Source organism: Bos mutus, chromosome 4 (genome assembly GCF_027580195.1).
Source record: "Bos mutus isolate GX-2022 chromosome 4, NWIPB_WYAK_1.1, whole genome shotgun sequence".
Taxonomy (NCBI): Eukaryota; Metazoa; Chordata; class Mammalia; order Artiodactyla; family Bovidae; genus Bos; species Bos mutus.
Window position 1 is genome coordinate 25,005,335 of NC_091620.1, and position 22,838 is coordinate 25,028,172.

The window sequence follows — 22,838 nt, forward strand, 5'->3', positions numbered from 1 at the left end:
CTGAAGAGGAGGAGGAAAAGAGTGCTGGAGGGCTGGGTCAGTAAAGATTATTCAACGTGTGCTCCATGATGGTCAGAACCCCCAGCCACGTCTCCTGGGCTGTGGGGATGATCTGGGAGGCTGGCAGCAGGAAGCCATAGCGCCCCGTGTCCCGGAGTTCAAAGGTGAAGGAGTACTTGATGCCTTGGTTGTAGGACCAGTCAATGCTGCCTCCACTGGCTTGGTCTGCGGCAGGAGCAGAACCGGCAGAACAAGGTCACTCACTTGAAAATATTTGCATGGGCCAAGCTAACAGTCCCAAGCCGAGAGCCTCATGCAGTGTCGACTGGAGTCAGCCTCTGCTACCTTCCGGCTCTTGACCAAGCAGCCTGGCTTCCTCCCAAGAAGCTCCCCTGAAAGACTGCAGTCCAAGAGGCCCAGAGAGGCAGACCAGCAATGGTTCTCCTCTCACTAGGGTGTGCAAGGAAGCTCCCATGATTTTGAAAGCCGCCTCCATCTAATAGTAGCTTGGGTCAAGCCCCCACATATTCCAGAGTTGCCCACTTGGGTAACCAGGATTGTCCCCCAGGGTCCTGCTCTGCAGGGGGAAAGTGCAAAGGGCCAGAGTCATAGCAGAAGCCCTCGGCTGTCTTTGGCAGACAGCTCTGCAGTAGATAAACAAAGCTCCTGAGGAACTGGGCTGGGGAGGAGGAGGTGGCTCCAGGTCAGAATTGAACCCCACAACACTCTGAACAAAGCAAAAACCTTTTCATTCAGGGTTGAAACAGTCTCCAAACAAACTCTAAACAGTCCAAAAACAAGGCCAGCCAGAGGTGAGATGGTGACCCCACTTGCCCCCCAAAACTGGGCAATTGGGGCAGGAAGTCAGACGTGTGTCCCTGTGCCCTGCTTCTTCAGGACTCTTCCCTGAAGAGTGAACCCCAAATTTGCTGTATCCCCCCAGGGCCCTACGGAACCTCCTCCACCCCCGACCCGTCTCTGCTGCAGCCAGTGAGTCTCTGCTCTTCCTGCTGTTCCCAAAGCACACCACCCCAGAGCACGTGGTAGGGACTTTGTTCTAGAAGATTTCTCTGCCTAGAATCTCTTCCTCAAATAGCCTCTTGGCTCCATCCCTCATTTCCTTCAACACTTGCCCAAATTTTGCTCTCACTGAGGCTCCTGCTTCCGTCCCACTTCTACCCCCATTACTTGAGTCCCCTCACCCTGTCCTGGGAGTTCTTTTTCTCCTAGCATTGATCACTTAACACACAATATCATTTCCTTATTCATGTTTATTGTCTAGAATAAATTGTCTGTCCCTGACTAGAATAGAAGTCTGCTTATTTTATTCCCAACTGTATCTCAAGCACACAAAACAAGCCCTAGTGTATCATAGGTATCCAATAAACATTTGTTGACTTAATTCTATTTGATACATTGCATGGATAAGTAAGCTGAGCAAAGATAAAATATATTCTGTAATAGATGGGCATTGGAGGAGAAGTATTTTTTAAGTTGAATTTCTTGGGGGATCTACAAAGCCAGCAGAACTCTCTACCTGCTCCATGTATGAAGCTGGATTTAACCCCAAGATAAGGGGACAAGAGTTCTCAGAGGAACTGAAGTGTTCGTCTGAAGGTATCAAGGAAAGCAGAGTTCACGTCAGGAAAGGGCCCGCTGCCCACCAAGCCAACAGTCAGCCGGGGCCATTCTCCTTGTCCATGCTCCCCACATTGGGGCACCCCTGGCTACTTCCTCCGGGAGAGACACTCCCGTGGGCAGGAAAAGTCAACTGAGCTTCCTCCCAGGACCACCCACGAGACCGTGCACACTTACAAATTGTTGTGATGATGCTGCCATACTTGTAGCTGGTCCCATACAGAGACTTCAGGGCCTCAACAGCGGACTTAGCCACCTGATTCTGGAGAAAACGCCAAGCAAGATGACTTGTCACGGCCAGCAACCCCAGATCCCCCATAACCACAGTGCCAGGGTATCCTGGGGGCTGGCAGGGTGACCCAGGAGCACACGCCCTGCAGAAGCCCACCCCCAGCAGACAGCATGGAGCCCACTGGGCCTTGCAGGGTCAGTCTCAGGAACTCAGAAGCCCTATGATTCTGAGCTTATGGGCTGTCTGGCTGGTACGTCACTGCCCTTTGGTCATTCTGCAGCTCCAAGTGTGAACTTGTGGTCCTAGCTCAAAGTCCAGCCCTGCCCTTTGCTCTGTCATGTGACAAGAGTGACTGAAGCACTCTGTGCCTCAGCTTCCCAGGCGGAGAGTCTAATCAGCCTTGCTGGTCTTCCCAAGCCATCAGGGGTCCATGGGAGAAAGGGGTGCCAGGCACAGCGTAGGCCCTCGTGCCTTCAGCAGGTTTGATGGGCCCGCCCAAAGCTGCCTTTGGGATGCGAGGGCAAGCAGACCTCAGGTACATACCAGCTCAGTCTTGTCAGGGATTGATTGTGTTGTGTAGCCATAGGGATAGAGGAGGAGCTGGGAGTAGCTGTGGATGGAGAGGAAGGCCTTGAAGTTCCCATGGTCTTTCACAAAGTCCACGATGGACTTGACCTCCACTTCAGAATTGGCATACTTGCCATGATAAGTCTCCGAGCAGGGGCTGCTGCTGGCTCCTGCCTCTGTGGGAGGGGAGAGAGGAGAGCTGGCATTCTTTATACCTGAGTAGTTGGTTTCCAGGGGCTTCTGGTCTTTGCACGAGGTGAGATGTACGAGGCCTAACCCCCACCCTGGATAAGGAAAGGGCAGAGGCCTTTTATAACCTGGGGGTCCTGGGCCTCCCTCCCCAGCCAAACTTGGACAGAGCTGATGAACACACCCAGAGAGGTAAGAAGGGTCCTCATGTGAGACTGCTCCCTGCAGTGCAGTGACCATGGACGGAAGGGGCTGAAGTTAGACTAGAAAACCCCTGGATGGGTTTCAGACCTCAGATCCATTGGGAGGACTTTCCTTTTACTGGCAAGTAGGTCTCAGAGGCCACCTTCCTCACTGAGTACCTTGGAGGAGGGCCCGGCATTCCCCACGTGCCCCCATGGCAGGGGCAGGAGCAGGGTGGAGCAACATGACAAAGGATGGTAAAAAACCATTCTGGGGGTCCCGTCCCTGCTCCCCAAACCACACTGGGCCTTACTCCCAAAGCCGGCATCCCAGTTCCGGTTGGCGTCCACCCCAACACAGAGGGAGCTCGACGTGACAGATCGAGTCTTGCGCCACAATCGATTCTGAGAGAGGAAAATGGTTAGCCACCCCATAGGGGTCACAATCAACACAGAGCTTGGGTGTGGACACAGTAGGGGATCAGAAACCATTTACAACTGGTTTTCAGGGAGGAAGATCTGCAAAGGAGGCTCTTGGCTGAAGGAAAATGGAGGAGATGATAGGTGGCACTTGGCAGAGGGTTCTACTGGTGGAAAGTGAAGAAGGCATGTGGCATTCCCCCAACCCCATACATAGCTGATTGGTCGCAAGTTGTCCCATAGAAATAAAATAGAAGCAGGAAATAATTTCTGGGGAGTATGTCTCCACTGGGGACAGTTCTGTCCCCCACAAGCTGGAGATGTTTTCAGTTGTCTCATCTGGGGGCTTGAGGAGGTCAGAATGCTGTTTACGCAGGACAGCTCCCGACACACCAAGAATTATCTGCCCAAACTGTCAAGAATGCCAAGGTCAAGAACCCCTAGTCAAGGAGAAAAGGTCTGTTTGTCCTTCCCTCAACTTCTAGGGGCTGAGATTAGAGGAGAGTAGCTTGTGGGGCTCAGAGGACAGAGGCTTGCCCCGCTTCCCCCAAGAACAGGAGAAGGGCTATACCTGGCTGTGGGTGAAGGCAAAACCATCAGGGTTGGTGACAATCTCCAAGAATATGTCCATGCTGTCAAGAATGGCGGTGAAACTCGGGTCCTGGCCATAGTCTTCTGTGAACTGGGATCAGGGGGAGGGCGGTGTTAGGGAGCAGAGGGGCAGAGCAGGCCAGGCCATGCATCTGCTGCACTGGACCAATGGATGCCTGCCCTTAGCCTCCCTCTGCTTCCAGATGGGAGGCAGGGGCCAGGGCTCCTGTGGGCCGTGGATACCAATGCACCACCAGCTGAGAGCACCCTCACCTCCCCAGGCTCACCTTCTTTGCAAACCAGACCCCAGTGGCCTGGGTGATCCACTCCCTGGAATGGATGCCTAAGTCGATCCAGATGGCTGGACGGTTGCTTCCCCCAGTGCTGAACTGGATGAGAAGAACAGGAAATAGTTCAGCTGGGGCCCCATCTCGCCCCCCAGAAAGGGAGTGCACCCTAGGCTGTCTGGTCTCTGTACCCCAGGTTGAAGCTCCATCTGAGGGGCCATCACTCAGGTGGGAGACGGAGGTGGGTCTGGACAGGGATCCTGCAGAGCCTAGCTTCCTGCCCTCAGCTCAAGTGAAAGTGAAAGCTGCTCAGTTGTGTCCAACTCTTTGCGACCCCATGGACTGTAGCTTGCCAGGCTCCTCGGTCCATGGAATTCTCCAGGCCAGTATACTGGAGTGGGTAACCATTTCCTTTTCCAGAGGATCTTCCCGATCCAGGGATCAAACCCAGGTCTCCCGCATCGCAGGGAGATTCTTTACCGTCTGAGCCACCAAGGAAGCCCAAGAATACTGGAGTGGGTAGCGTGGGGCAAACATGACTTGGCCAGACTCCCGGGCCCCACCATGTTCCCAGGCCCACACATAGCTCTGTCGAAGGTCACGAGCAAAACATTTTATTTGGACTACCCAACTCTGGGATACTTTGCACAATGTGCCACCTTACTGGGAACAGGGGAGTCACCTAAAAGTTTAAATTGTGTGTACAGGTGTGTGTACACCTGTGCTACACACGGAGTCTGTATAACTGTGTTTTCTGTCACCCTGGGCTTATGCACAGATGCGGGCATCCATTCTTGAGGAAGTGCCCACATACATGCACTGGCATGCACCCATTACCTTCAGCACGTAGATGGGACGGCCTTCATAGCTGCTGCCAATCTGGAGTTTGCTGACAAGCTGTGGGTGCTCGGCCACCAGCAGGTCCATGAAGTCATAGATCTGAAGGGGCAGAGGAGGGAAGGCTGCCTTCATGGCTTCCGAAGGGAGCCTGGATGCCTCGCTTAGCAGCTCCCTGAGCGAGCCTGCTGTGAGCCCTGAATGTGGAGCAGCTGCAACCCAGAGCCTCCAGGCAGCGTGGAGACAGGGCAGAGGCCACACACATCCAGGCTGGCCCTGATGTGATCTGCCAGTCTGACCAAGAGCTTGGTGCTTGTGGGGAGCAGTGCCCTCCCGGGGTCCCTTACCTCATCCAGGGTGTGGTAGGTGGCGTAGTTAAATGTGTTGGTGCTGCGGGCCCGGCTCTGGGAGGCGAACATCTGCTCCTGCTCCTCGTCTAGCAGGGATTGCACGTCCTCGATCATGATCCTGTATCTGATGCCATGGGCTTCCAGGAAGACTTTAACAGCCTGGAGGCTGGGGAAGGGCACTCGGACGTCGATGGGGGAGCCTGGCTGGCCAGGGCCCCTCCAGAAGTCCAACTGGGGAAGACAAAAGCCACTGTCACTGCAGGCTGGGGAAGGACACCCATGGGAGGGAGCGTTGGCGCCACAATTTCCCATATAACTGAGGATAGGGCATGAATATGAGGGGAAGAGGATGAAGGGAACCCCTGGGCATGGCACAAAGTCGTCTGGTCAGGTGAATGGCCCAGGAAGCAGAGTGGAGGGGCTTGGAGGCAACAAGGGAGAGACAAGAACTAGAAGTTGGGACGGAGGAGGGTGGGGGAGGCCCTTTTGTTCAGATGCGCAAAGGCAGCAAGATTCCAGAATTGGGAGGTTTAAATCACATCCTAACAGGGATCATTGGTCCCATGGCTCATTCCTGGGTGGCTGGGGAGAAAGAGCCCAGGTCCCAGGTGGCCCCAGGTGGGTGGAGGTCTGGGGCAAGCCCGTCTGCTCTCAGAGGTACCCTGGGGCCTCAGGGCTGCTCCCACGTCCTCTGACCTGCAGGTGCTCCAGGTCCTCCAGCTCCTTCACCGTCTGCACCTCGGCCTCATCGGCGGCAGTGATTCGGAGCACCTGGTGGCTGGGCAGAGCGGGAGGGGAGGCTGAGGGCCTGAGCAGCTCCTACGGCCATGCACGCTCCCCAGGCGGGAGCAGGGGGGCTGGGCCAAGCAGGGGAAGCACAGGGGATCCCAGCAATGGGAGGCCTAGGCTCCCTGGAACCTTCTAGACACTGCTGCTGTCACCGCCCCAGCTTAGACTCTTTCTCTCTCCAAAGACCGCCAGGCCTCCTCCTGCCTCCTCTTTTGAAAATTCCTCTTCAGGGCTCAGATTCTCCAGGGCTCACGAGGCTGTCCTGAGAGACTGGACCCTTTCTCAGCCCTGGTCCCCCGTCAGCCTGCCTTCTGGGATGTGCTAATTTGCTACCCTCTGGCCATCTTCCCATGTATCTCCCCCAGGCGCTGGCTGGCGGATGAATGCTCCCCCATCTCTCCTCTGAGCACCCCCTCCTCTCCATGCTCCTACCCCACAAAGTCCTCTTTGCCAAGGGCAGCCCCCAGCAGCACACTCAAAATCAGCAGCCCCTGCATGCTGCAGTCAGTTGGGAAGGTCAGCTGATGCGGAGAAGGTCCTGGGGCCTTTTAAACTCTCCCAGGACAGAGGTCTCCCAGCTAAGCCCAAGCGTAGTCCTTCTACTCACACCTGGGCCCTCTCCCACGGGCAGCGGGGAGGGGAGTTCCGGGCTCTGACACCGGCCCACCCTCCATGATAAAGTGGCAGGGAACAGGGCAGCTGGAGAGATAAGCCAGGCCTCAACCTCTGGCCATGAGGGCCCAGCCTGGGCCTGAGGGTCAGCTAGGGCTTGAGGCCTCCCAGCTGGAAGCCTGCTTGCCCACAGATCCTCCAGTCCTGTTACTGACCCGGCAATGGAGAAGAAGCCGGGACCCTGTAGCCTGGCCACACCAGCTGGGGCCTTGTGTGGGGTGTCCCCTTCTCCCACGTTCCCGAACGCCAGCTCTTTTGTTCCCACAAGAGAGCAAGCTGGGAGCCAGACTTGCTGGCTCCTCAACCACCCTGGTTTTGTCTAGGGTCGCCTGACCTGTAAGGGCACAGCCCTGGGAAGGAAACTTCCCAGCCCCACTCCCACCAGTCTCGGCGGCCTTGTGGGAATCAGGCCACAACACAGGAGCAGAAGCTCCCCTCCCTCCCTGCTGCTCCAGGGCTTTGGGAATCAAGGGTTGCCCTCGGTGGGAGCTGTAATCAGATGTCCTCTGAGCAGAAAGTGTGATGGTGGGAACCAGGGCCAGACCCCTGTGGGGACTGCACAGCATACAGGATGCTGACCTCACTGAAGAGACATCTAACACAAATCCACCCTAATCCGCAGGGGTCAAGCGGTTCCCTCGCGGCATCTGGGGGCCCTGGTCTGCGTCAGGGCCTCAGGCTCGGGCACTGATGAAACAGCCAAGGCGGCCCTTTCTGGTTTCCATCTGTTCCTTCTGCCTCTCCAGCCCACCCCCTACCTGGCCAAATTTCCTAGGCCAAGGCAGAGGGACCCATTGTGTTTACCGACAACTCTCCCGAACATAGCTCCGGGAAGGTGATAAAGCACTGAATTCATCCTCAACAGATGTTGAGCCTCCATGAAAACTGTTCCTTTCTATACTCTGGCAGCCTTGCCTGGCCTCCACACCCCAGGGAAATCTTACCTCCTCCCTGAAGCTTCCTCTGGCTTCTCTCCCACCTCTCTGTCCCATCTCTGAATGAATGCTCATCTCTTTGCTCATTCATCCTTCTGGGCCTGGTCCTCCGCTCCACCCTGATATGATGCCCAAGATAGATGGGCCCCTGATCTCATGGAACTTGGTCTGATGGGGCACACAGAAGTAACCAACTTGCTTGTATTCTCTCAAGTTTTCCAAGATGCTTTCAGTCACCGAGACAGAATTAAACACGCATGACATTCATGGGGAGACATACCCATGAGAGATAAAGGGGAGGGGGAGAAGAGCCTTCACTCGCTGCAGAACTGACATCTGGGAGAGGAGCAGAAGGCAGATTGGGTGGGAGGAATTCAGGCAGCAGCACAGTTCTGAGGACATTTCAGCCAGGCCGACGCGGAACCTTGGAGCCAACACGGCAGCTCAGGGAATCCTGTCTCCAACAGGAACGCTGGTACTAGAGCTGTGCTGTGCTCAGTCACCAGCTGAGAACAGCCCAGGGGACACGTGGGCCTCATCACACCACAGCGATGGGACCATCGGGCCACTAGGCTCCCCAATGACTTGTTAGGATGCTGACAGAGATCTAGTGGGAAAGACAGAAACAACCAGCCAACGTGTTGGTTCTCCAATAGGTCTCCAAGAAGTTGTCATCAAGATAGGATGAAATATGCAAGACACTCCTTGGGCCGCTCTCCTTGCTATAGGAGACCTGAGCATCGCATTTTCCATAATGTGGTGTGAAAGGCACCAGGAGGGCTGTGGACTCAGAACTGTGGACCCAGCCAAGAGTGTCCAGCAAAGACTTTACCAAGAAAGTGAAATCTGACCTGGGTCTTGATGACTGGATTTTGCCAGGTAGGGCAGGGAAGTGATGTTTATCACACTGTTTGGTGCTTGAACACAAACACACATTTATTTCTCCTTAATCATTCCTAAAGTGTTATTTCTGTCTCCCCAGTGAGACTATACACTTCCTGATACCAGGAACCATGTCTCACCCATCCCTCATAGTCCCCCTCATCTCCTAAGTATCCTACAGGGCTCTCAAGATGTTCTAATCGGACCCCCACCCCCCCACCCCCGCCCCAGGAAAGGTTTTGTAGAGCCTTTCTTTAGTTTGCATTATGAAAACAATATTTCTCTTTTTAAGTCAAAAGCTGCCCTATAGTTTTTAATGTTTCATGCACACTACCCATGTTGAAGGGGGTGCTGGCTAATTCTTGGTCTTTTGTGAATTCCCTTCAGAAAAGACAAGCCCGTTGGAAAGGGGGGAGCAGTAAGGGAGGGTGCCACAAGCCGAAATTAGGGTCAGCACTGAGCAGCAAGCTGAGAGCACAGTGGCAGAGGAATGTGGGTCTCAGATAGAGGTTAAGCCTAATTTCTGGGGTCCCTCCAAATGCTGAACATTGCCTTTTGGTAAAGACCAATTTGCTGGACTGGAACCCGGGGCAGAGAGCCACAGCTCTGCCTTTCTACCCACGGGCACGTTTCACATCAGTCCAGAGTGAGGGCAAAGATGAGGGCCATTGGGCTGAAAGCTGGGGGAACAGGCAGAGCACCAAGACCTGGTCACATGAGAAAGAAAACAGGCTGGCATCTAGACTCAAGGACAAGCCACTGGGCAAGTGCCCGAGTGCAAACAGACGGCCCTGCTGTCACCACATCGACCGGCATTCAGTGCACTCAGTGTTCCTCCTTCCTGCTGCTGAGCTGGCTGAGCAAACCCAGAGTGTATGTGGGTGCCACCCCTCAGCAAATCACCCCATTCCCAGCTTAGGAATAAGGTCTAAGATTGAAAGTGAAATGAAAGTCATTCAGTCGTGTCTGACTCTGCAAATTCTCCAGGCCAGAATACTGGAGTGGGCAGCCTTTGCCTTCTCCAGGGAATCATCCCAATCCAGGAATCGAACCCAGGTCTCCCACATTGCAGGCAGATTCTTTACCAGCTGAGCCACAAAGGAAGCCCAAATTCTAAGATTGGTCTAAGACAGTCTTCAAAGAATCTCATTCTATTTTGCAAGTGATTGGTTAGAGGTAGGCATGTGACCCAGTTTCGTCAATGAGATATGAGGGGAAACCAGCAAGGAAACTTCTAGAAAACATTTCCCCATTCTTGAGAAGGAGATACCTTTCTCTGGACATTGTCCAGTCTGTTGCCCCACCTTTGGACTGTATAATATGAAAGAATATACATTTTGTTTTTATTAATTGGGATTTCTGTTGTTCCTGTAAAAAGCATTCTAACTGATGCACTGACTAAGGTAAGCATACAGGTATTTTTAAAGTACCTGTATTGTCAGAAGACAATAAATTTTAGCCCAGGAGAGTCTTTATGGGAAATGGAGAAAGACAGCCCTCCCGCTCTGGACAGACATCATTCCTTGTCCTAAGCAGAATACCTTTCTGCAGTGCACAAGCTGGACAAACATCCATGGCAGCCCTGTTGCCAGAAAACACCCAAGCATGGTCAATAGGAGCTCTAAGACAATGCTTAGAGATCCCCACAGCAAAACCTAGAAAATGGGTTGCTAAAGCAGCATAAGGAGACACAGTCCCCCATGTCCACTTTAGAGATCAAAGGGGGCCAGTGACAAGGGAGATCTTGGAAGAGAAGACAATGGGTGCAGTCAGAGTGGCTAGGTGCAGTAAATGCATGAGACAGCAGCTGTCTCCCTTTGGCAGGTGTGTTTAAGGCTGTACGTGCTAACACAGTGTGCATGGGAAGAGACATCTATGGGAATCTGGGGCAGCCAAGTGGTGGACTGTAAAGGACATCTCTTATTTGCCCACCCAGTATCCTCCTCCTGCTGATAACAGCACCTTCATTTTCCCCGAAGGTCCACCCTTCCCAACTCTGAGGTCACGTGACTCAGGTGGACAGAGCCACCCTGCCCCCACCCCAGCTTTAGGGATGAGCCAACAAATTCTACTTCTTTCCCACAAGCTTTTTCAGGTTGGTTTTCTGTCACACGTGATTGAAAAATGTATCTAGCTATAAAATAGATAACTAATAAAAACCCACTGTAAGCACAGGGAACCTTGCCCAATACTCTGCAATGGTCTATACTGGGAAGAATCTAACAAGAGTGGAGAGAGAGAGATATATATATATAGATTCACTTTTCTGTGTACCCGAAACTAACACAACATTGTAAATCAACTATACTCCAATAAATTTTGGTTTTAAAAAAGAACCCACCTAATACAGACACTGTCTAACTTCAGAAGAGAGAAAAATGGGACAGCAATGCTTTGTACAGTGATTGCCACAAACCAGCATATGATTTAGGGCAGGTGCCTGCACATCCCTGGACCTCAGTTTCTTCATCTACAAAATGAGGGAGTTGGTCAAAATGATCTCCACAGTCCCTTACAGCTGTGACCCTTTATGATTCTAGGACATTTATATTTTTGCCCTGGGCAGAGTGGAGAGAGGTCTGCCAGGTTTGTGGCAAGGTCAGAATAGAGACAGAGGGGCCCTGGAGTTCTCAGTGGGTAAGTGCTCCCAGGGCAGTGTAGGTTGAGAGGGACCACGTCCTGCTAAGGTTGTATTAGGGAGGGCGGTCTTGGTGGGAGGCACGGAAGACAAGGAGAAAAAGGTCCATCAGCAGCCCTCCTTGAATTCTACTTTCATAACTGAGTGCCCAGTAGAGACTATTTGTTTGCTTTCACGTTATGGAGCTATCACTTTAACATAGCTAGCAGTGTTCATCCTTAGAATGGAGGCAGAAATTTTCTTTGGAAGAAGAGTCACCTGCAGAAAGAAGCACTCCAGTGGGTCTTTAGGAAAAATCAGAAGAAAAAAAAAAGTCAAAATCAGAGCCCAAATCTCAGAACAGAGATGCAGAAGAGAGCAACATTGAGCGGGGGTGCCCCAAGTGCACAAGGAAAAATGTTCCTGACCCAGCCTGAAAGAGGAGCTGGGGAGCACTTGGGGGTGCATTCCTATCCTTAGCGGGCAGGATGGGCTGCCCCAGCAAAATAGGAACAGGCAGAGGAAACCACCTCTGAATTCCAGTGGCAGCAATCTCCAGCATCCAATTTAGGTGTTTTATTTTCTACATTGCATTTCCCTTCTGTGTTCCCAAGGAAAATTTCGTGAGACGTTACCCCTGGTTTTGACTCTGTTTGGGGGAATTCAGGGAGGTGGGCTGATGGGTAAGGAGGTGAGGTGCAGATGGAGAATCACAGAACTTGGTGAAGCTAGTTAGTTAGGACAGAGCAAGAGGCCGAGTGCAGACCCCGGGGAGAGGTTAGCAATGGACAAACGAATAGATTTGCAACCCTGTCATCATTCCCAAGGATGGCCCTGCATCCTGGAGGATGGACCCTCCAAAGGCAAACAGGCTGGAGCTGTTATTCAGGACACACACCCCACCAGCAAGAGGAACATGGCCTCGTTCGTCAAGCGCTGACAGGTCCCACGTCAGCTGGGTTCTCCCTCAGTTTGTACTGTGTGGCTGCCTGGGCCTTCTTATTTTTCTAGGGAAGCTTTTAAAATTTTTACTTTATCTTTCAGTAAAGTCATTTTCTCTCTGACCCTGTCGGGGCCATGCAGAGGTGAGAGGGAGGAGGAGGGGGAAGTGGACAGCACCTCGCTGGACTCCCAGGACCCCAGCCATTAGCCCATCACCCTCGGCCCCTGCCGCCCGCGCTGCCCTCACACAGGACTCTTTCACATTCCAAACTGCCTGCCTAGTTTGTTTTTCTAAGAAAGCAATAACCACAGCACATTCACTGTGGTTCTTTATAGCTCTCCATATGTATAATCGCTCTTTCTCCCTTCAGTTTTTCCAATGTTTTTTTTCTTTCAAATAAATGCTCATAAATTTTTCTGGTGAAAAGGATGAAAAACATACCAAAAAAGGACAGTCTGTTGGGAGAAAAAAAACAAGCAGAATGCAGGGGGGAAAAAGTCTTGTTTAGTATTATATACCTAAGAAATGGGGCGGCGGGGGGTGGGGGGCAGTTCAAGCTTTATGAAAAAGAGATTATTCTGTAATAGCTCCCAAACTTGCATGTCTAAGTCTTGAGCTTTTACTTGATAAACCTAAACCGCACCCCAGGCCCCGCCGCCATCACACCCTGGGCTTGCTAGAAGAGACCCCTCAGTCCCGGGGGACGGTCCCTGGCTTCTCTCAGCCATTAGGGTTATGTGGGGCCTTGCATAAGTCGGATGATCCAAAGGCCTCCAGTCTTTATAACAGCAAAGTGTTGGATTAGAAACTTTCAAAGGACTCCTTAAGCTGGAAAGTTCTATGGCTTTATGATTCAGTCAGTCACTTGATGAGCTAGAGCAAAGAAATGGATTCAGAGGTCCCTGAAAATCCTCTGCCCTCTCAGAGAAGCTGCAGCAGAGTCTGCCGGCTGCCTTTCCAATATCCATACTCCCCTTCCTCCTTGCCAGCAGAGCTCCAAGTCTGGGGGGAGGGTCAGCAATGTGACCAGCTAGGAAGCAACTTTCCAGCCTCTCTTGCAGGTGGGCCTGGCCACCTGACTGTCCCAGCCAATAAGACGTACATTTAAGTTCATGGACAGTCATCTCAGCCCCTTACCCTTCCTGTCTGGAATTCAGTCATATGATGGCGACAGACTAGCGGTCAAGAGGATCGCAGAGTGGCAAAACAGAACAGGCCAGAGGGGTCAGGGTCCCCAACGCATCATGGACACACTGAACTAGCCCTGGACTGCCCACCTCAGATGACTTGTTAAGAGAAACAAAACCTTCATCTGGTTAAGCCACAGTAAGATGGGTTTGGAGAAGGAAATGGCAACCCACTCCAGTACTCTTGCCTAGAGAATTTCGTGGACAGAAGAGCTTGGTGGGCTGCTGTCCACGGGGTCGCATAGAGTCAGACACGACTGAAGCGACTTAGCATGCATGTATGCATTAGAGAAGGCAATGGCAACCCACTCCAGTATTCTTGCCTGGAGAATCCCAGGGACAGGGGAGCCTGGTGGGCTGCCGTCTATGGGGTCGCACAGAGTTGAACACAACTGAAGCGACTTAGCAGCAGCAGCAGCAGCAAGATGGGTTTCTGTCACCTATGCTAAACCCACACTAGGCGGAGGAGAAGAAACACCCCTTCAATAATGAGTACCTACTGTGTGCCTGACAGGAGCCGAGCGAGAGGGAATAACCCAGACAGGGTCAGTACCCTCATAGGCTCTCAAATAGCAGTAGACAGAACCACAGATAAAGAAGTCAATTAGTATCACTGCTGTCAAAGAAATTAATCAGTTCAGTTTAGTCACTCAGTCGTGTCTGACTCTTTGCAACCCCATGGACTGCAGCACGCCAGGCCTCCCTGTCCATCACCAACTCCCGGAGTTTACCCAAAGAAATAAATAAGGTTTGAGAAAAGGAAATGATAGACCTACTTCTAGTGGGTGGTCTGAGAAGGACTAGTGAGGAAATTATACTGAAGGGGAAATCTTAAGGAGCGGGACACATGAAGGAAGACGAAGAGGACACAATATTGCAGATGAGGAGGAGCAACACGTGCAAGGCCTCTAGTTGGGAAGGAGCTGAAGGAACAGAGAGAAAACTGGAGAGGCTGGGCTGATGAATAAGGCATTAAAACAAAGGTGAGACATGGCTGGCCACCTCGCAGGGCCAGCCAAGCAATACCTTGGGTGGGTTTTAAGTCACTGAAGGATTTTTAAGGGGAAAGTTACCTTTTAAGAAGACCACCCTCTGGAAAGCCGTTTCAGCTTCAACTTCAGAGGGCCTGTTGGCTGCACAGAGATCTTGCCAACGTGGCTGTGAGAATGAGTTCCTGGCCCTGGTCCTGAAGAGCTTCGAGCATGACTAGGGTGACCTGCAGGCCTGTCCCAGGCCTGCCACTCAGTAGCTGTGTGCCTTTTAAAAGCCAACGTCCAGTCTGAGTCTGAGCTTCCTCTTCTGGAAAATGAAAGACAGTACTAGCCTACCTCTTGGAGCTGTGAGGAGGCAATGGGTTGAATCCCTGGAAACATTCCTGGTGTGTAGTGTGTGCCAGAAGACAGTTGATTATTTTCACGGTTACTGGGAAGCCCATCAGAGTCCATATCTGCGGCCTCTAGGACAGTGCTTCTCTGACTAGGCTTTAGCATCACCTGGGTCCCCTCCTCAGAGATCCTGATTCAGGAGGGCTGGGGTGGCCGGAGAACCTGCCGTTCCAACAAGCTCCCAGGTGATGCTGATCCTTGTGGTCTGCAGACTACGCTGCACTAGGCTAGGGTCAAGGCAGCCCCTGGGAATATTCTGGAGAAGGGTGACTGGCTCCCCAGTGTTGTAGCCACCTTCGGCCCTAATAGCAGCAGAGAGTAGGAGGCCCAAAGCCCCAGGAGTCCCTGGGAGACTTGAACATGCTCCTTCAAGTCAGGGGAGTCAGGGGAGCAGGGATCAGAGGTCCTCAGCCTTTAAGAAACCTCAGATCTTCCGGGCAAGATGGTAAAAAGGTGAATTGGGGGCCCACCCCAGAGAGTCTGTTTCAGTCTGGGGGTGGAATCTAGCCACCTTTATGTTAAATGACTCCCTACAGACTCTGCCCTGGGCCACACTAAGACAAACGGTGACACGGTGGGTTTGGAGTTGGACAAACCCAAGTTCAGATCTCCAACTTTCCATCTGCGTGGCCTTTGATGACCTTTAAAACCTCTCCAAATCACGCTCTCCTTATCTGAGCTTATTAATGAGTCTATACACCAGGAATATCCTCCCCTCAAGGCTGAAATAAAAATATTTGTGCAAAGGGCATAAAAGTTATAATCACAGACTCCAGTGTGCAAAAGTATGACTTGCTTTATTTATCTATAGCTTATATTAACTTAGCCCACAGCCTCGGGTTTCTGTTAATAGCAGAAAAATTCAGCTTGGAAATTCTAGGCCGCTTCCAGCTTTGAAAAAAAAAAAAACACACAAAAACTCAAGTCTCTTTAGGGGAACTCTAGCCCGAGTCAGGACTCTTTCCTCCTCTGTCGCTGGCCTTTTTCCTGGAGATGATCTAGATATAGCTGGCCCTGGACACAGGCATGCCCACCATGCCATCATGGCCACTGGCTGCATGGCCCATCAGCTCAGCCTTCTTGCCTCTACCTTAGGCCTTCTCACTTGCCAACCTTCTCATTTCTTTGCTCAGAGCTCTCAACAGCTGCATTACTGATGTGTACCCAGCCATATGGCTGCCTCTAACCACCTGTCCAGACCCCCTATCAGCCACTGTTAATCTTTGGCTCAGGCGCCATATTGGACATGGCCCGTACCTAGAGCTTTGATCACCACTGATGCTCTCTTTCCACTAACTGGTCCAGCTTCTGTCTTCTTCTACAGGTTGGGTGGGAAGCAGAACTTGCTCTTATTCCCACCATACCCCCTTTTCTTCCCTGTCTGTAAAACCCTGCATTCTTTGTGTCCTGCAGGGGCTGACTCATGGGTACCCACAATTCTGTTTTTTTTTTTTCTATTTTATATTGGAGTTGTGAAAGTTTCAGTGGCACAGCAAAGTGACTCAGCCATACACATACATGTATCCATTCTCTGGTACCCACAATCCTTTAGCAACAACAACAAAAGTCTGGCCCTTGTAAATGAAGGTCTTGCTTTCTGCCTCAGACTTACACAACCCCACTCAGCTCTCTAGTTGACCTCCTCTTCTTGGTGGTACCTGCTTGCCCCTGAAGGCAGGGCAAACAGACCCACTATCCCTGCTCCCTAGTGATGGGGTAACGCAAAAGGGACAAAGCAGCCTGAGGATGGTAGAAGGCAGCTCATCTGTGTCTTAGAGTCTCTCCTTGAGATAAAGTGCTTTCTTAGTAAATGGCCTTGCCTGGACTAACTTCTTAGTGCATGACGACTGTGGTGAGGAACAAGAGGATCTCTCTCTCTCTGGATGTACAGCGCTTTGCTATACTGGCTCTGACTGGCTGAAACTCTGCTCCCAAGACCAAGGGAGCATCTGAGGGTGCCCAGGAAGAGTAGGTCACAAACCAGTGACTTGTTCAGTTTTGTTATCCAGGTGACGAAATGGGGGACTCTGAACAGGTCACTCCAAAATGGGCAACTCCTCCCTACCCAGGATGGGAAATGTGGCAGGAAGAGGAGGTCACCTGTCTGTACCCACCTCTCACTCAGGGTGCCAGAAACGCCGCCCCTGGAGATCCACTCCTTCAGATCAAACACTGCCCCTTCCAGGGTCCTCTTAACATTTAAGTGCCAAAGGGATGATGTGGATATTAGTAGCTCCAAGGAGTGTGTTATCTGTTTGGGGCCCCGAGACCATTATAAGAGGAGAAAAGGGAATGCCTGCTAGTCTTGCCTTTCTCCTGGGTACCTAGAAGGCCAAGAGGCATTTTCAAGGCCCCTGTACCTTCCTGAACCCAAAGGGGTGTCAGCCAGCACCAGAAGCTACCAAGCCTCTTCAAATTTGTTTTTATTTCCTAAGGAGTCAGGGCAGGGATGGGGAAGGGATCCATAACTTGGGTTTCAGGAGGAGCCCAGGCCTCGGAAAAGAAAACCACTCCTCTGGCTCTCCCCTCAGCAGTTCTGTCAGTAGGGATGATGCAGTGTGTGCTCCATGATGGTCCGAATGGCCATCCATGTCTCCTGGGCCGTGGGGATGATCTGCGTGGCTGGCAGCAGGAAGCCGTAGCGCCCCGTGTCCCGGAGCTCGAAGCTGAAGGAGTACTTGATGCCACTGTCATAGGCCCAGTCAACTGTGATCCCGCTGGCCACATCTGGGGACAAAAGGAAGAACAGGGTGTGGTCACAAGGCACAGAGGCTTCCTGCAAAGACAGTGTGCCTTGGAGACCAAACCCCCACCCATCCCAGACCACACCAAGCTTCCTGGCCCGGGCTTCAACCCGGGCCACACCCTGCTCACCCAGTGCATGCTCTGCTCTAGCAAAATGAAAGCTCCTGGAGGCCACCAGACTTGGGATATTTACGCCTATGGGGCATCGCAGTGAGCCAGCCGTCAGGAGCTGTGCACTAATTAACGCTTCAGAGAAGTGGGTGCTGGGTCTAGGTACCACCATTCACCCTCGTACTCAGATGTGGAAATCAGCTCTGGCCCAGCCCCGCTGGATCTGTGGCACAGCCCTGTGGCCAACCAGGCCTGCCAGCCAGCAGAGCCTGCACCTGCCTGAGCCCAGGTGGATGTGGCGCCTGCAGCAGCAGCAGCCAGGGGACGGCTCACTCACAGAGGGTGGTACTGATGCTGCCATAAATGTACTCGATCCCATGAACCTCATACAGGGCCTGCACTGCATCCTTGGCAAGATGGTACTGCAAGATTCAATCCAGAGAGTGAGAGGCAGTGGGTCCCCACTCCCCCACACCCTCACCAGCTGCTGTGAACCAGGGACTTAGGAGTCTTGGAAGCTGAATGTGTAGATGGCTCTTGCGGGAAGGAAGCACAGCATCTCCAGCTGCGAACTTGATCACATGTGAGAACAAGCCTCTCACCCCCACCCTGCTCCCTACCAAAGGGCCAGCTGAGAGTCTGTGGGATGCCTCCCCCAAGCCCTAAGCAGCCAATCTCACCAACTCCTCCTGGTTTGAAACAGGCTCCAGAGAGTGGCCATAGGGGTACATGAGCATCTGAGAGTAGCTGTGGATGGAGATCAGAGCCTTGACGTTCCCATGGGACATGATAAAGTCCACGACGGCAGCCACTTCTGGCTCTGACTGAGGGGAGGGCCCATGGTAAGTCTCTGAGCAGGGGTTGTTGTTAGAACCGTTTCCTGGAAGTAGAATAAAGGCACCCACAGGGTTCAAATTCCCAGGCGTCGGAAAGACTCTCACAAATATTCTGTATTCCTCTCTAATCCTAGCCTTCTTTGCAGTTTGGTTGAGGTCATGTGGCTACTTTTGACCAACAAGAATGTGAGCAGTAATGATAGGTCACCTCTAGTTTGAGGCTAAGAGCAAGTATGACCTCTTGATACTCTCTTCTGTGTGGTTAAACCAACAACAACAAAACCCTCTAAACGGAGACGTGTCCCGGATCTCTCTGTCACCAATGGAAGACAGCTGTCAAGGAGGGTTACCTACCCACAGTGGACTTTACGTACGTGAAAAATAAAAGTTTTTACTGTGTTAGGCCGCTGAGACTTGGAGGGATGCTTGTTACTGCTGCATACCCTGGTCTAATACATCAGAGGAGTGTTGCCACACCACAACTCAGCAACTCTGTGGCCCTGCAGAGTGCTCCCTTAGCTTGTCTTCTGGTTAAGTCCTGACTGTGGTTCCATTAGAAAGTCAGGCCTGCCTCAGCAGTCGCCACTAAGTCTCCAGCCTGGCTTCCCCTATGAGCAGTGACCCCTGTGAGCTGACCCTTCTCTCCCGACCCTCCATTTCCATGGGGAAGGCTTGGGTCAGTTGAGTGCTCAGATATAGTGTCTGCACAAGCTGTGCCAACCCAAGGACAGCATGGACTTGGAGCTGGGGAAAGAGAGAACAGATCACCATAGTTGCCTAAGACTACTTTGGGAAGCACAGATGCAAAAAACGCTTGAAAATTCTTCTGAATGGGGACCTAAGTTGGAAGGAGGGCAAAGAGTAACTGTTCCTCTACTTTAATTTGTTCCCATCTCCTACTAGATTCTTCGCTCCCCATCTCTTTTCTTCCTCTCTTGTTTTCCTCTCTTCCCCAGTGGCCAGTTGGTGGAGGGCTAGGCTGGGCTGGTCAAGATTTGGGGGTTAGGAACACATGAAAGGAGCATCCCAGGCCCTGCTCTCACTTCTCCTCCCTGAAATGACTGCACAGAAGCCCGGTCAGAAGCCAGGGGCTGCCCAACTTCTGAAGCCTCCTGAGGATGCCAGAGCACGCCCCTGACCCGCAGGGCAGTGAGTTGGCTGCAGACCTAGGTGGCTGCCCATGGACTGGTTCAGATGCTGTTCTAGGACTGCAGCAAACAGGTCCTCCCCAAGGGTACAGGTGAGGGCGGTATAGGTGGGAAGGATGATCTACAGATTACTCATTATGAGAAATCAAATTAAGGCAATAATAAAGTCATAAACAAAATCTTCCTGCCTGAGTCACTAACCAGATACTCGCTATTTCTGGCCACAGGCAGGCCCAGAGGCAATTCTGTCTCCTGAAAGTGCATCCCCTCTTGGTCTGCACGACCTCGCAGGGGGTGAGAACTGACCCTGGTTGGAAGGGGGTGTGCCTGCAGGGAGCAAAGGGGTAGGAGCAGCCTGGTGGGCTGGAGCTGGCCCAGCAACAGCGGCCCTATTTGTTGTGTCTGCTGGGAGCTCCTGCACCTGCTGCACTTGATGAATGACAAGCAGCAACAGATGAGCGGAGCGGGGGAGGCTGCGAGCTTTGTCTGCGTTTGCAGCCCACGCACGGAGAGCGGTTCCCCTGCCAACGACCAGGTGGCTTTGCCCAAATATGGAGAAACACTTCAGGCCATTAGTTCTGGTTTGAGCTAAGCAGAATAAACTAATCTTCCCCTGACCAAATGGGAATTAGCTGCCTGCCTCTCTCTGACGTTCACAAAGTCCTCCGAGCCTGCCTGTTTCACAAGTACCTGCTAATGGGTTCATTAGCTATTTATTTTTCCTTCTCAAAAATGTAATTTGTAGGAAGGGGAACTGGCTGGAAGGACATGGTAAATTATTAAAAGCAGTAATCTTTGGGCAGTGGGATTATGGGAGCTTTTTGTCCCCTCTGGGCTTTTTTTTTTTTCCACTTTTTTTTCCACATTGTGTATATACTGATTTTTTCCCCCCTGTGGTGAAACCCACAAAAGATATTTTCTTTAAGAGGTAATTTGTCTTTCTTCTAGCCAGTCTGTCTCAGGGTAGATAGGCACTCACTTCAGCCAGTTCTAAGGGGCCCACGTGGATGCTTTCTTGGGACAAATGTCTGGTTATTTGGAGATGGAAATGCCTAATTTTACACAGCTGTGTTTCCTTACACAAGCAGTTACAAGTACAACCCAGATTCTCAGGCGACCCCTACACTGTGGGCTGACTGGTTTTGCTCTGTAGACTTCAGAGCTATCCTTATTTTCACAGAACGGATTCAAAGAAGCCAGATTTTTGAAACAATGGGCATCTGGATCTAGAATGTTCTGCCTTGTTGGGTTAGCCAACAAACAGGTCTGCAGATCTGTTTTTCAATAGCACTGTCTCCTGTGGAGCTAAACTCTGACTCCTGGTATAGTGTGGCAGCCACATCTGGAGGCCAAGGGCTATGCCTATTCAACCCTCTGCTTTGGAGACTGTCCTGGTTAGACCCAGCATCCCACCCATCAAGCTGCTGCATTCGCAGGGTTCACATACTGGTCTCTGTTTCAGTTTCCCCGTGTGGTCCTTATGCCCCTGGCACGGCAAGAGAGATGATAAGGAAGAACACCAAGGGAACTCAGGAGGAAGCTGCCCACTCCTCCCTAGGATCACAGGGCCCTGTGGATACACAACAGCCCAGAGTCATAAAGTAATTGGACGGAAAATAAAAGCCAGGCTTAAGTCAGTGTTGATGATAAGAAACTAGCTTATTCTATATTTAAACCTTTGTCCCGGCCTCCCCAGAGGGCAAAATTCGGGTCACAGTTCTCAGGGAATGAGTTTTGAGACCTTTTCTTGTGGCATGCTCCCTTCAAGGAAGGGCTAGAGATATTCAGGGGGCACCATAAATCCTGGGTTTTGAACAACAAGCAAGACTACTTTGAACCTCCTTAAGCCTTTCTCTGCCATATTTAGGATCTGATCCTTGCAGTTAGTCCCCATTCAAGGAGCTGTTTCCCACGAAGGTTTAGCATATGTATACATTTAACAGACATATGCAACCTCTCCCCATATATCACAGCCAATCCTAGGCATGTGCCCGCCTGTCCCTGCCATGACTCACTCGCATTAGCTAAGTGCTCTGCCTCCCCGGTTATGCGTCAACATAATCTGTGTGGGAGATGTGCCAAGGACCAAGTTCTCTCCAGCCCTGCCCCTGGGGTGCAGCAGACTGAGGTACCTCCAAAGCCTGACTTCCAGTTTCTGTTAAGATCCACACCAATGCAGAAGATTCCTGGTCTGGTGGACTTGTTCTTCCGCCACAAGCGGTTCTGAAAAAGTGCAAGGCAGGTGACTCATTCACTGAGCCCTTTCTGGGTGGGAGCCTCTGACATCCTAGGAAGCGGGTCTGGTGGGACAGGGAGGGACGAAAGGAAGCAATCTCTAGGGCAGGATGGGGCTGGCATACTGAGCCATGGCTGCAGATTAAATGCTTTGTGGTTAAAGCTGGGGTATGGCGAGAGGCTTGAGCACAACCAAATAACAGTGGACTTCCCTGGGCAGTTGGAGGGCAACATTTGCAGCCACAGCACCTGAGCAGCCCGCCTGCCTCATGGAGACTCTGCAAGGAGCCCCCAAAGGGTCTGTCCCCAGGGAACCTCAGCAGAGCATCCCAAAGCCACTGTGACCTTTCTTTGCTCCATTCCCCCCAGAGCTGACCCTGATCCCTAAGCCCCTCCCTCTTAGGTGCTCTCACCATACTGTGGGTATAAGCAAACCCATCGGGATTAGAGACAATCTCCAGGAAGATGTCCATGGCATTCAGTACATCTGTTACGATACGGTCTTTGCTGTATTCACTGACAATCTGCAAGAAAGGGCTGAGTGGGTACAGACTGAGGGACAGGAGGCCCTGGCGGGCTCCCCTCCAGAGCAGAGCAGGATATCCATACAGCCACTGGCTACAGGCAGGGATGGCATCAGGTCATCAGGTTCATCCTTGTGCAGAACCGAAGACTTGGATTTTCAACAACTAGAAGGTGGGGGCTCTGGGCTGCAAATGGCCAGAGCACGTGGCGGCTGTTCCACAGGGCAGGTGTGCAGAAAGCACCCCAAGTCAGATGAACCAAGTAAGTTTTCAACTGGAGGTGCCCTTAAATAGTTGAGCAGCTTCAATCCTCCACCTCATCCCAGCCCCCATGGTCCATGCTGACCTTCTTGGCAATCCAGACGCTGGTGGCATGGGTGATCCACTCCCGGGAATGGATTCCAGAATCAATCCAGATGGCCGGGCGCCGAGAACCTCCAGTGCTGAACTGGGGAAAAGCACCAGGCCCCACACAAGTTTGAACCACAACAGCTACAGGGCTGTCCCCAGACTGCCTAGAAGGAGGCCCCAGATGT

At 52.1% G+C, this 22,838-nt stretch overlaps 2 protein-coding genes across 2 annotated transcripts in view; both read right to left on the minus strand.

The window, feature by feature from the left end:
* On the minus strand, positions 1 to 6,908 carry LOC102271372 (carboxypeptidase A1). The gene is made up of 10 exons (XM_005905283.3): positions 6,515 to 6,908; positions 5,990 to 6,071; positions 5,291 to 5,524; positions 4,944 to 5,045; positions 4,107 to 4,208; positions 3,800 to 3,910; positions 3,123 to 3,213; positions 2,414 to 2,613; positions 1,816 to 1,900; positions 1 to 225 (listed from the first exon to the last, which is right to left on the minus strand). The coding sequence occupies exons 1-10, from the start codon at positions 6,577 to 6,579 to the stop codon at positions 38 to 40; spliced, it is 1,260 nt and encodes a 419-aa protein (XP_005905345.1). The 5' UTR covers positions 6,580 to 6,908; the 3' UTR covers positions 1 to 37.
* Positions 6,909 to 17,115: 10,207 nt separating this feature from the next.
* The window catches only part of LOC102270897 (carboxypeptidase A5), an 89,115-nt gene continuing 83,392 nt past the window's right edge, over positions 17,116 to 22,838 (minus strand). The window contains exons 7-12 of the mRNA XM_005905282.3: positions 22,649 to 22,750; positions 22,192 to 22,302; positions 21,676 to 21,766; positions 18,240 to 18,439; positions 17,897 to 17,981; positions 17,116 to 17,430 (exon numbers count right to left, since the gene is read on the minus strand). Coding sequence (XP_005905344.1) covers positions 17,243 to 17,430; positions 17,897 to 17,981; positions 18,240 to 18,439; positions 21,676 to 21,766; positions 22,192 to 22,302; positions 22,649 to 22,750 — 777 coding nt within the window. The 3' untranslated portion in view covers positions 17,116 to 17,242. The remainder of the gene's footprint in view (positions 17,431 to 17,896; positions 17,982 to 18,239; positions 18,440 to 21,675; positions 21,767 to 22,191; positions 22,303 to 22,648; positions 22,751 to 22,838) is intronic.

Coding starts and splice junctions, on each gene's coding strand:
- LOC102271372 (XM_005905283.3), bottom strand. CDS start 6,579: ATGCAGGGGCTGCTGATTTTGAGTGTGCTGCTGGGGGCTGCCCTTGGC. Junction 3,214..3,799: donor TTGCCTTCACCCACAGCCAG/GTATAGCCCTTC, acceptor TTCCTCTCTCAG/AATCGATTGTGGCGCAAGAC. Junction 226..1,815: donor CAGCATCATCACAACAATTT/GTAAGTGTGCAC, acceptor CTCCTGCCGCAG/ACCAAGCCAGTGGAGGCAGC.